The following is a 12,046-nucleotide window of genomic DNA, read 5'->3' on the forward strand; positions in this document are numbered from 1 at the left end:
GCGCTAGTGGTAAAGAACCCACCTGCCACTGAATGAGACCTAAGAGACACAGGTTCAGTCCCTGGGTCAGGAAGATCCCCTGGAGGAGGACATGGCAACCCACTCTAGTATTCTTGACTGGAGAATCCCATGGATAGAGGAGCTACAGTCCACAGGGTCGCACTTAGCACGTGAGCATGTCCATCACTCCAGGAATTTGTAGTTTAGCAGGAAGTAGCAGAGGCCCTTCACTGTCCTGAAAGGATACCTTTGTTATTGGTTTGATCCAGGCTGCTCTTGGATCAAATTGTGTCTGAAATTTAAGACTGGAGGGAGGCCCATGCAGGGATTATTCTCTATGACCTGATTTTTGCTTCCAAACTACCCAAAAGAGAAAACATTTTATTTATGCCTGTTTTGAAAACACACATACACAGAATACTTGTATTATTTAGAACGCTTTGCTTGTAAGTCACAGGAACCAACTCAAATTAAGAAAAAAAGGAGAATTATAAGGATATAGTGTTTCACAAAACCCCAGGGCAGGACCATAGCCAGACCTCAGGAAAGAACCAGAAGGCTGCCAGAAGTCTCTCATTTCAGCTTCTCTTTGTGCTTATGTTGAATTCCTTTTCTCATTGCAGACTAGCCTTTTCTGCTCCTCAGTCCGAATAGCATATGGGAGCACTCTGCTGTCCAGCCACCCACTTGATGGTTTCAGATCCAATTCACATTCCAAGAGAGACAACTGGCTTGGGTAGTGGTTCAGCTTCTCTTGGTCTAATATAGTAAGACCGTGATGTGGAGTCACACACTCTCTGGGAATTTGATCTATTCCTAGAGAAATTTTCTTGGAGAACTGGCTCATGGTTTAAGCAAACATCCTCCATTTTAAGAACTCCTCTTGGAGTCTTGGCTGGAGTAGACAGTTCCAGATCTTGGGAGCAGGGAAGATTTTCCTGGAACCTACTGATGGTAACTGCCGCACATCACAACAGTCCCTGCTGGAGGATGTTGAAAGATGCTACAGTTGCCATGACCTCCATCTCCCTGTATCAAGAATGCAAGAGACCTACCTGGTGGTCCATTGGTTAAGACTCCATGCTTCCACTACAGGGGACAAAGTTTTGATCCCTGATCAGGGAACTAAGACCCCACATGCCATGCTGCAAGCAGTTCATGAGGAAGACAGACTTTTTGGGTGGGGGTGGGGAATCAGGCCTGGGACAAATTAAATATGTCTCAATATTTAAATATTTAATGTATATTTTAATTATTTTTATACATATAAAAGCTGTAATAACTGAAGCTAGCAAACTCTTAAAGTAAATGTTTCCCAGATAGCTCAGTTGGTAAAGAATCTGCCTGCAATGCAGGAGACCCTGGCTCAATTCCTGGGTCAAGAAGATCTGCTGGAGAAGGGATAGGATACCCACTCCAGTATTCTTGTCTTCCCTTGTGGCTCAGCTGGTAAAGAATCTGCCTGCATTGTGGGAGACCTGGGTTTGATCCCTGGGTTGGGAAGATCTCATGGAGAAGGGAAAAGCATAACTCCAGTATTCTGGCCTGGAGAATTTCATGGACTGTATAGTCCATGGGGTTGCAAAGAGTCGGACGTGACTGAGTGACTTTCACTATCCTCTTACCTTGACAAATTTATCTTTAAAAGGCAAAATCCTAAATATGGTAAAGCTGTGGTTTTTATAGTTAGATTTAAGTTTTGAAAACTTAGGTATGATACAGCTAGAACCACATGTATAAAAATTAAAGATTAATAAAAATTGCTTACTATTTTTAAATGTTCTTAAGCCACACATGCAATTGTGAACAGCACACTAATTTTCTAGTACTTTTGTAACCATGCATTGAAAGGCAAGAAAATACACACTAGGTAGTGAGCGAGACTTTATTGTTATTTATTTTGAGAGGAAGAATTTGACAAATTTAAAAATGTGTCTTTTTCTTTTACCTAAGCACTTTGCTGCTCAAATCATACCTACATTTCAAAGCACTGTCCACAGACTTTCAGTGCATTTGGATGCAACTGTCTTTTGTTTTGAGAACACAGGGCAAGAGGAATAGAGAAGCATCTCTCTGGGGCCTGGACAGTGTCTAGTCTCAGAGGAGATATTTAGGGAAACAGGTTATGCTGTCCTGGTGCTGAGCACTAGATCCTGAGTGACAGAGATGCTCATCCTGAGTAAACACATGTGCTTGTTCTTTTCCTTCAGTTTTATTGAGATATAACTGACCAACACCACTGTATTAAGTTGAAGAAAGCAGGGAAAACCACTAGGCCATTCAGGTATGACCCAAATCAAATTTCTTACAATTATACAGTGGAAGTGACAAATAGATTCAAGGAATTAGATCTGATAGACAGATTGCATGAAGAACTATGGACGGAGGTTCATAACATCATACAGAAGGTGGTGATCAAAACCATCCCCAAGAAAAAGAAACACAAAAAGGCAAAACAGTTGTCTGAGGAGGGCTTATGCATAGCTGAGAAAAGAAGAGAAATAAAAGGCAAAGGAGAAAAAGGTATCCATCTGAATGCAGAGTTCCAAGGAATAGCAAAGAGATAAGAAAGCCTTCCTCAGTGAACAACGCAAAGAAATACAGGAAAACAATAGAATGGGAAAGACTAGAGATCTCTTCAAGAAAATTAGAGATACCAAGAGAACATTTCATGCAAAGATGGGCACAATAAAGGACAGAAATGATATGGACCTAACAGAACCAGAAGATAATAAAAAGAGGTGGCAAGAATACACAGAGGAACTATACAAGTTCATTAAGATCTCTTCAGATCAGATCAGTCGCTCAGTCGTGTCCGACTCTTTGCGACCCCATGAATCGCAGCACACCAGGCCTCCCTGTCCATCACCAACTCCCGGAGTTCACTCAGACTCATGTCCATCGAGTCAGTGATGCCATCCAGCCATCTCATCCTCTGTCGTCCCCTTCTCCTTCTGCCCCCAGTCCCTCCCAGCATCAGGGTCTTTTCCAATGAGTCAACTCTTCGCATGAGGTGGCCAAAGTACTGGAGTTTCAGCCTTAGCATCATTCCTTCCAAAGAAATCCCAGGGCTGCCGGATAACCACGATAGAATGATCACGCACCTAGAACCAGACATCTTGGAGTGTGAAGTCAAGTGGGCTTTAGGAAGCATCACTATGATCAAAGCTAGTGGAGGTGATGGAATTCTACCTGAGCTATCTCAAATCCTAAAAGATGCTGTTAAAGTGTTGCACTCAACATGCCAGCAAATTTGGAAAACTCAGCAGTGGCTACAGGATTGGAAAAGGTCAGTTTTCATGCCAATCTCAAAGAAGGACAATGCCAAAGAATGTTCAAACTACTTCACAATTGCCCTCAGTTCACATGTTAATAAGGTATTGCTCAAAATCCTTCAAGGTAGGCTTCAGCAGTCTGTGAACACAGAACTTCCAGATGTACAAGCTGGATTTAGAAAAGGCAAAGGAACCAGAGATCAAATTACCAAAATCCACTGAATCACAGAAAAAGCAAGAGAACTCTAGCAAAATATCTACTTCTGTTTCATTGACTACACTAAAGCCTTTGTGTGGATCACAGCAAACTGTGGAAGGTTCTTATAGAGATGGGAATACCAGACCAACTTACCTGCCTCCTGAGAAACCTGTATGCAGGACAAGAAGCAACAATTAGAACCAGACATGGAACAATGTACTGGTTCCAAATTGGGAAAGGATTATGTGAAGGCTGTATATTGTCACCCTGCTTACTTAACTTACATGCAGAGTACATCATGCAAAATGCCAGGCTGGATGAAGCATAAGCTGAAATCCAGGTTTCCAAGAGAAATATCAATAACCTCAGATAGGCAGATGACACCACCCTTATGGCAGAAAGTAAAGAGGAACTAAAGAGCCTCTTGATGAAAGTGAGAGGAGAGTGAAAAAGCTGGCTTAAAACTCAACAGTGAAAAACTAAGATCATGGCATCTGGTCCCATCACTTCATGGCAAACAGAAGGGGAAACAATGACAGACTTTGTTTTCTTGGGCTCCAAAATTACTGCAGACGGTGAGAGAGCCATGAAATTAGACACTTGCTCCTTGGAAGAAAAGCTAAGACAAACACAATCAGGCATATTAAAAAGCAGAGACATTACTTTGCTGACAAAGATCCACATAATCAAAGCTATGGTTTTTCGTCTAGTCATGTATGGATGTGAGAGTTGGACCATAAAGAAGGCTGAGTGCTGAAGAATTAATGCTTTTGAATTGTAGTGCTGGAGAAGACTCTTGAGAGTCCCTTGGACTGCAAGGAGACCAAAACAATCAATCCTAAAGGAAATCGACCTTGAACATTCATTGAAGGACTGATGCCGAAGCTGAAGCTCCAATACTTTGGCCACCTGATACTTGGCTCCAAAGAGCCAAGTCATTGGAAAAGACCTGATTCTGGAAAAGATTGTAGGCAGGAGGAGAAGGGGACAACAGAGGATGAGATGATTGGATGGCATCACCAACCCAATGGACATGAATTTGTGCAAACTCCAGGAGATAGTAAGGGACTGGGAAGCCTGGTGTGCTGCAGTTTATGGGGTGGCAAGAAGTCGGACACAACTGAGTGACTGAACAAAAACATCAACTACAACTGTTTAAGTTTAAAATGTAGAGCATAATGACTGGACTCCCATATATCATGAAATGATTATCACCAGAAGTGTAGTGAATATCTACCTTTTCATATAGATACAAAATTAAAGAAATAGAAAAATAATGTTTTTTCTTGTGATGAGAACTCTTAGGATTTACTCTCTTAACCATTTTCATATATAACACACAGCCGCGTTACTTATATTTCTCATGCTGTACACTACAGCCCTCGTACTTATTTATCTGATAACTGGAAGTCTATACCTTCTGACCACCTTCATCCAATTTTCCCTTCCTCTACCACCTGCCTCTGGTAACCACAAATCTGATCTCTTCTGTGAGTTTGTTTGGTTTTTAAAATAAATACATGTGTCTGTGATATGCAGAGTTCTCTAAAGCACAGGCAGGGGCTCATCTTGCCTGTGTCTAAGGACAGTACTGAATAGACCAAGCCAACATCGTCTCCCTTTATAGCTATGGTATTATACACAAAATACATATATTATTGTACTAAATGGTTATGCACATTAGTTAAAGTTATAAAACTTTTGCAACAGAATCATTATGACATATACCATGGAATGAGGTATGTGCTTTATTTGTGTTCAGGAGAACAAAAAAATGATGGCCAGTCTGTATCCATATCTGAGAAATACTGAATTGACGTTAAGTCAATTTCTTCACAGCAGGACTTCTCAGAGCCTTGAAAATACTAATATGAATTGTGACTGTCAAAGAGGGAGATAGAGCATGCAGTATTTTTAAAAATTATTTGAGAACCAAAACGTTTTTCATGAATTAACATCTCACACATTTTTCAGAGATTTTGAACTACCATGGCTGTCTTCAGTAGGAAAGAGTGGAAACAAAAAGGCAGCGCAGCAGTGGGAGAATCCACTGACTCCCAAGGTGACAGAGAAAACCCGCGTCATCACCATGGCTCCATTCTGCAGACGACGGCAGTCTTGAGTAGTAAGCAACTGGAATTTAGTGGCTTGGCCACAGCGCTTACAAAGTACAAGGTCCAAGTTCAATCCCAAGCATTCCGGAATGTGTCTTTATGGTAAGTATCTAATGCCAGGGAAAGCTTTATTCCAGCAGTGAGTGGACTACCCAGTGATCTCTGCCCTCCACTTTCCTGGATCCCATCCATGTGCTGGACTCCAGGTAAGCTGACTCCACAGAGCCCTCCTCACCTGCATGGGCCCTTGTAAGTTCTCCCCACTCTGATCCTCTGAGCCTGGCTGCCCAATGCTACTAGTGGAATGAACTGAACCAGACTGCCACTTCCTCAAGGTAAGGACTCTGGGTTATTCACATTATTTGAGTCCACAAAGTATGACCAAATAAAAATTTGTGGATGACAGTTGACGCTAGAGATGATCTGTGATGTAATACCCACCAAATAACCCTCAAGGACCCAGAAGGATACCAATCCTTTTGATCCTTTTGATCAAGGATACCAATCCATCATGTGCTCTTTTGCATGAGATAATGTGATTCAAAAGCTGGACACGACTTATTGCCTAAACCACCACCACCACCATTATATGTACAGTTCAGTTCAGTTCAGTCACTCAGTTGTGTCCAACTCTTTGCGAGCCCATGAACCGCAGCACACCAGGCCTCCCAGTCCATCACCGACTTCCACAGTTTACCCAAACTCATGTCCATTGAGTTGGTGGTGCCATCTAACCATCTCATCCTCTGTCGTCCCCTTCTCTTCCTGCCTTCAATCTTTCCCAGCGTTGGGGCCTTTTCAAACGAGTCAGCTCTTCACATCAGGTGTGTACAGTGATTCACAAATGGTAAGACATCAAACAATAATTATTATTAATATAGTTGCCATTGTCCTGATCAGTGATTGGTCCATTTCTAATGACCTACAGTAACTGAGCCAGACCTAGCACTTTGCCGAAGTCCAGGCATCTTTATGTGGCACACTGGAGGTGGTTCTTGAAGTAGTGGAGAGCTAGCTTGAACTGGATCTTATCATTGGTGTTGGCCCGGTATATGCGGTAGGTCTTCTCCAGGGCTGCCAGCTCTGGGTCCTCCACTGGAGAATGCGGCTGGTGACCTATAATCACATCTGAGCAGGACCCCACGAGCAGACTCCCGAGCCCATCAATAAAGAACTCTGCCAAGAGAGGGGAAGCATGAGAAGGAAATATGACCTTCAAGCCACAGACCCAGGGCCCTATTGCAGCTCCAGAAGGAGAGTCAGGGGACACAGTTTACACCCTTGGGGTGGTTCCACCCATGTGGAGCCATCTGCCCAGACTAATGAGTTGGAAGGACAGACAGTGATATGGATAGAAAGACACAGATTAGCTTCCAACTGGACGGAGCTGTGGACTCCAGGACTGAGGGCAGTTTAAGCCAGGAAGTTCACCAGCTGCAGTTACAGAGGAAAGGAAGTCTGGAAATGCAGTGCAGCAGGAGGTAGGGGCCAGAGCTGTAGGGAGAGGAAGGGGAAGGGTATCTCAGAGAGGTAGGAACAGCCTGTGGGAGGCAAGAAGGCAGAGAGAGTGGAGGGAGGCAGGGGAAACTGTGGGCTCCCCAATTTGGGGAGAACGGGCAAGCTGCCTGATCTGTGGCACACGGCCTGCCCTCCCTCCCTCCCCGGGGGAGAGCAGACTTCTGAGGTCAGTCCACAGCCCAGCTCCCTCTTCACTCTCCCAGCCTCCCCACCTGAGTGAGCCACTCGCTGCAGGCGGGGGTCAAAGCCAACTCTTTGGAGCCGCTCTGTGTGGGCCAGGAAGAAGTTAACAACGCCGCTGGTCACCACGCAGTTGGGGAAGCCGTCCAGGGGCCCGAAAGATCCTGTCCGCCGATGGAGACAGTCCCCGTTCTTACTGTGCTCCAGGAACAGCTTAAACTGGAACATATTTCCAAGCACACTGCCACCTACCTAGCCAGTGGGCAGAGAAATCTGCGTTAGAAAACAGATGATATCCATGTAGCCCCTGCCAGGAAGCCTTACTGGATTGAACCTGTTATGACAAGAATTACACCCTTTATCTACCCTTCAGACAAGGCCTACACCAAGTCCAAAGGGCAGACACCTCTGCTGTGCTTACCCTCCTGCAAGCTCACTCTTTCCACGTGGCTCAGTCCCTTCTGGTACCAGAAGCAGTGTTTGGGTGCAGGTGAGAGGCAGCCTGCATATGCAGGGGTCCCTATATGGACTTCCTGCAGCCAGCCGTATGTCTCAAGCTCCTTCCTCCCATTCTCTGTTCTTGGCTCACCTCTCTGCGCTGCCTGTCCCTGCACTCATGGGAGATGAGTGCATCTCTATGTTGGAGCCTAAGCAAAACAGGACAAGCAAGTGTATCTGTTCCTGAACCATCATAATCACCCAGAGGGACACAGCGGTCTACTGTCCCCTGTTCTTTCTCTCCTCCTCTTAGTAAATGGACTGAGTGTTGATGGACTAAATTAAGATCTAGCTACTATCCCACTAAAGCTGAAAATTTCCCACTTCTCTTGCAAGTTTTGACCATGTGTCTAAGTCCTGGCTGAAAGGATGTGATTTAGAACAGATGCTTGCTACTTTTATAAATATCACACTCTTAAAAGAAAACTGCTTGTCTTTCAATTCCCCTCTTTCCCCATTTCTTCTGACCATACAGCCAAGGACAACAAAAATGGACGAACAACGGGGAATGGAGCTGGTCCAGGATGCCTCTGGAAGGAGAGTCCAGCACCAGCTCTCATTACAGGGGCAGGAACTGCACCTTCTATGTCATTTACGCTACTGTGATTGGGTCTCTAGAGACATCGTAGTCAAGCCAGACGCTCTGGGGACTGTCCCCTTGGAGTAAGGGATAACCATGGTCACTGTGCTACTTCTTATCCATTTTCTTTCTTTTTAACAGCTTTTTCTTTGACATATTAAAATTGTATATTTTGAGGTTATACATCTTCATTTTCTTTCTTTTTAACAGCTTTTTCTTTGACATATTAAAATTGTATATTTTGAGGTTATACATCTTGATGTTTTGATAGATGTATACATTGCAAAAAGATCACCACACTCAAGCTAATTAACAGATCCATCATCTCTACACAGTACAGTTATCTCTGCAAATTTCAAGATACAATGCAGTATTATTACATTTTTCTTCTCTTTCCTGTATGTGAATGGATTTTCGATGTTTTTGTTTTTTTTTTTTTACTCTCATTAAGGCTCCACGTGCTTTCACAGCTTTGTGCCATTTCCATGTTTGTAAGGGTGTGTGACAGAACCAGAGCCCTGCTTGCCTTCTCCCACCACGGCAGGGAGGAAGTTAGAAGTGATGCATAAACATGACATTTCAAAGACGGAACAATGGTGCGTTTGGGGATGGGGGTTGGTGTAATTTGCTCAAAGAAAAGTAAGAATGGAGGCAGAAGCAGAACTCACACATCTGACTCCCATGTGAAGGTCTCAGCCCCAGCGGCCCCTCATCTCCTCCTGCCCTGGCCCCTCCCCTCCTCTTCCCCACCCACCTCCTCCCCTGAACACTTCCCTCTCTGCCCTTCTCCTTCCCTTCCCCTCTGGCTTGTCATACAGAGGAGATAGAACCAGCAGCTCTCCCTTACCACATCCAGTTCGGTCTTCTCTAGGACATCCACCAGCACCTCAATCTTGGTCTTGTCATTGAAGAGAAAGTCATCGTCCACCCAGAGAACGTATTTGGTGGTGACCTGAGATATGGCCAGGTTCCTACCAGCAAACCAACCCTGTGAGTAGAGTGAGGTTAGATGGTGGTGGCCTGCCCTGCTACCTATCAGCGTCACCTGGCAGCTTTCTTGGTTCCCAAGAGCCACACTGCACTGTACCCCGAACAGTGATCGGGAACCTCTAGGTTAAAGGGAGTCCATGCCTCAGAGACACTGGGAAAAGGACAGGGGCTCTCTGGGTCAAAGACTGAGGCCAAGAAAGGTGAGAGAGTCCTTCCTTGGCCCTGTGGCCCATATGGACTGACGGAAGTCTCTTTTCACCTGACAGAGGCTCTGGGGCTCTCAAGCCCTTTCCCCTCATGGAGCCTGGAAGCTGTTGCGGGGGAAGGGGCACTCTGGTGTGTATCATGTCCACCTCCTCCTTTCTTTGAAGGAAGGTGAGTGGAGGAGATGCATCAGAGAGGGTGAAATGATAGGGATGAGCGGTTTCTCTGCTCTTGGACCTGCAAGCCAGGAAACTAGACTGTCAGACACTGCAAGTCACTCAGAAGGATCGCAATCAATTTCTAAACCACACGTGAGAAAAGGTGGATTAACCACCCTGTTAATGCAGAAAAGGGAAAGTGACCTGATTTCTCTGTGAATTTGAAGTCAGCAAAAGGACTCAGAGGAGAATTCCACACCCTCCCATGCCAGGATCTTGCTGCCTAGCAAAGTCTACTGAAGCTGGCCCCTCCGGGGTAAGGACCTGACTCTGACTGAGGCCCTCTTGTCCCAGGATTCAAGTGTCTCCCCACCCGGGAGGGACATACCTTGCCATAGGGCATGGTGTAATACTCCACATGGCTGTCATTAATTTTCAGGGGCTCCTTGCTGTCATCAGCCACGATCACGGTCAAGTCTGGATAATACTCACGAATGCTCTGGAGCATGGTCATGAGCTTGTGGGGACGGAGGAAAGTTTTGGTGGCAATGGACACCAGGTTTCTGAGCTTCCTCTCTGAGCAAGAAAGGGTAGACATCAGAGTTCTGTCTTTGGGAAGCCTCACTGTCTTGACTTGTGTCGTTCTGAGGGTTTCTCTATATCATGACCTCTCAAGTGTTTGTGGATCTCAGGCCTCTTGTATATAGTCAGTGCTTAATAAGAGTTCATTATAGTTGGATTAGAAGAATATATTTAAACATACCCTATTTGTTTTTCATGGCATCTGGTTCCATCACTTCAAATAGATGGGGGCAAATAGATGGGGGAAAAGTGCAAACAGTCTTGGGCTCCAAAATCACTGCAGACAGTGACTGCATGAAATTAAAAGACACTTGCTCCTTGGAAGAAAAGCTATGACAAACCTAGACAGTGTATTAAAAAGCAGAGACTTCACTTTGCCAACAAAGATCTGTATAGTCACAGCTGTGGTTTTTCCAGTAGTCATGTACAGATGTGAGAGCTGGACCATAAAGAAGGTTGAGCACCAAAGAATTGATGCTTTCAAATTGTGGTGTTGGAGAAGACTCTTGAGAGTCCTCCTTGGACTGTAAGGACATCAAACCAGTCAATTCTAAAAGAAATCAACCCTGAATATTCATTGGAAGGACTGATGCTGAAGCTCCAATACTTTGGCAACATGATGCTAAGAGCCAAGTCACTGGAAAAGACCCTGATGCTGGGAAAGATTGAGGGCAGGAGGAGAAGAGGGCAACAGAGGACGAGATGGTTGGATGGCATCACCGACTCGATGGACGTGAGTTTGAGCAAGTTCCAGGAGATGGTAAAGGACAGGAAAGCCTGGCGTGTTGCAGTTCATGGGGTTGCAAAGTGTCAAACATAACTTAGCGACTGAAAAACAACGATAATGATTTGTTTAAATTTTGTCTGTGTTCTATTCTAAAGTCTCTTTCCTGGTTCGGTTGGTTCCATTCTGCTGTTTCCTACTATCTACCTGGACGTTTCATTTTATGCTTGTCTGTCTGTACTGGGCTTGCATCCTGCTTTCATGCTAGGAGTTGAGATGCATAGACCCTTGCCCATCAGGGGATTCGCTATGTAGAGTCACAGGTCCCAGGAAGAGGAGAAAAGCTCTAAAGGACTTGGACCTGCCCTGTTATCAGCTGCAGTCCTACGGAGAAACTTGCCTGATCTTAATCCTCTGGAAGATGTAAGTGGAAACAGGTCCACTTGGAGATCGGAAGCGGGTAGACCAGGTTGTGTGATTTGTAGAAACAGTTAGAGAAAGGACAGCCTTTCTGTGGAAATGACCCTTGGGTCAAACAACCGTAGCTGCTGGTGTGTTTAGAAGATCTAGCCACAGAATGGAGCCATGCCAGCTGATAGACAGCTGGGTCGTCTTGGGGGGTGGGATCAGCTGGAGTTAACACATGCTCAAAGTCACACCCCACCAGCTGTTTGTGCGTGAGTGCAACAGAACCCCACTGCAGAGCCACTTTCTCAGAATGACAGAAGTCAGAGGTCATTCTGTTGCACCATTACCCAGCTCCTCCTGAGTCTTTGGGAGTGAGTGGAAGTAAGACAGGAAGACAATAGTACAGTCACTTCAGAAAAAGACTGGCCTTGGGCAGAACAAGCCTTGCAAACTAAAGAACAAAGGCCCTTGGGGTCCAAGTCCCGGGGGGAGAAACCAAGATCACAGAAATAAAAGATTAACGTTACTTCTGGTCCACTTCTGAGTATAGTATAGTATAGTTGCCACAAGACAGGAAGCTCAACTGTAAATTTTAACCACATCTGTTCTTGGGCTT

The 12,046-nt window shown here is 45.0% G+C and overlaps 1 protein-coding gene across 5 annotated transcripts in view; it reads right to left on the reverse strand.

Moving 5' to 3' along the window:
• Window positions 1-1,871: 1,871 nt before the first annotated feature.
• B4GALNT2 (beta-1,4-N-acetyl-galactosaminyltransferase 2 (SID blood group)) overlaps window positions 1,872-12,046 on the reverse strand; it is a 79,006-nt gene continuing 68,831 nt past the window's right edge. For 4 of the 5 annotated variants that reach the window (XM_061391452.1, XM_061391451.1, XM_061391450.1 and 1 more), the window contains exons 8-11: window positions 10,105-10,292; window positions 9,212-9,352; window positions 7,319-7,538; window positions 1,872-6,764 (exon numbers count right to left, since the gene is read on the reverse strand). In XM_061391452.1, coding sequence (XP_061247436.1) covers window positions 6,559-6,764; window positions 7,319-7,538; window positions 9,212-9,352; window positions 10,105-10,292 — 755 coding nt within the window. In that variant the 3' untranslated portion in view covers window positions 1,872-6,558. Of the gene's footprint in view, window positions 6,765-7,318; window positions 7,539-9,211; window positions 9,353-10,104; window positions 10,293-12,046 lie in introns of those variants that run through there. The other variant, XM_061391454.1, reaches the window with a different exon arrangement.

Source organism: Bos javanicus, chromosome 19 (genome assembly GCF_032452875.1).
Source record: "Bos javanicus breed banteng chromosome 19, ARS-OSU_banteng_1.0, whole genome shotgun sequence".
In the NCBI taxonomy this organism is placed as follows: Eukaryota; Metazoa; Chordata; class Mammalia; order Artiodactyla; family Bovidae; genus Bos; species Bos javanicus.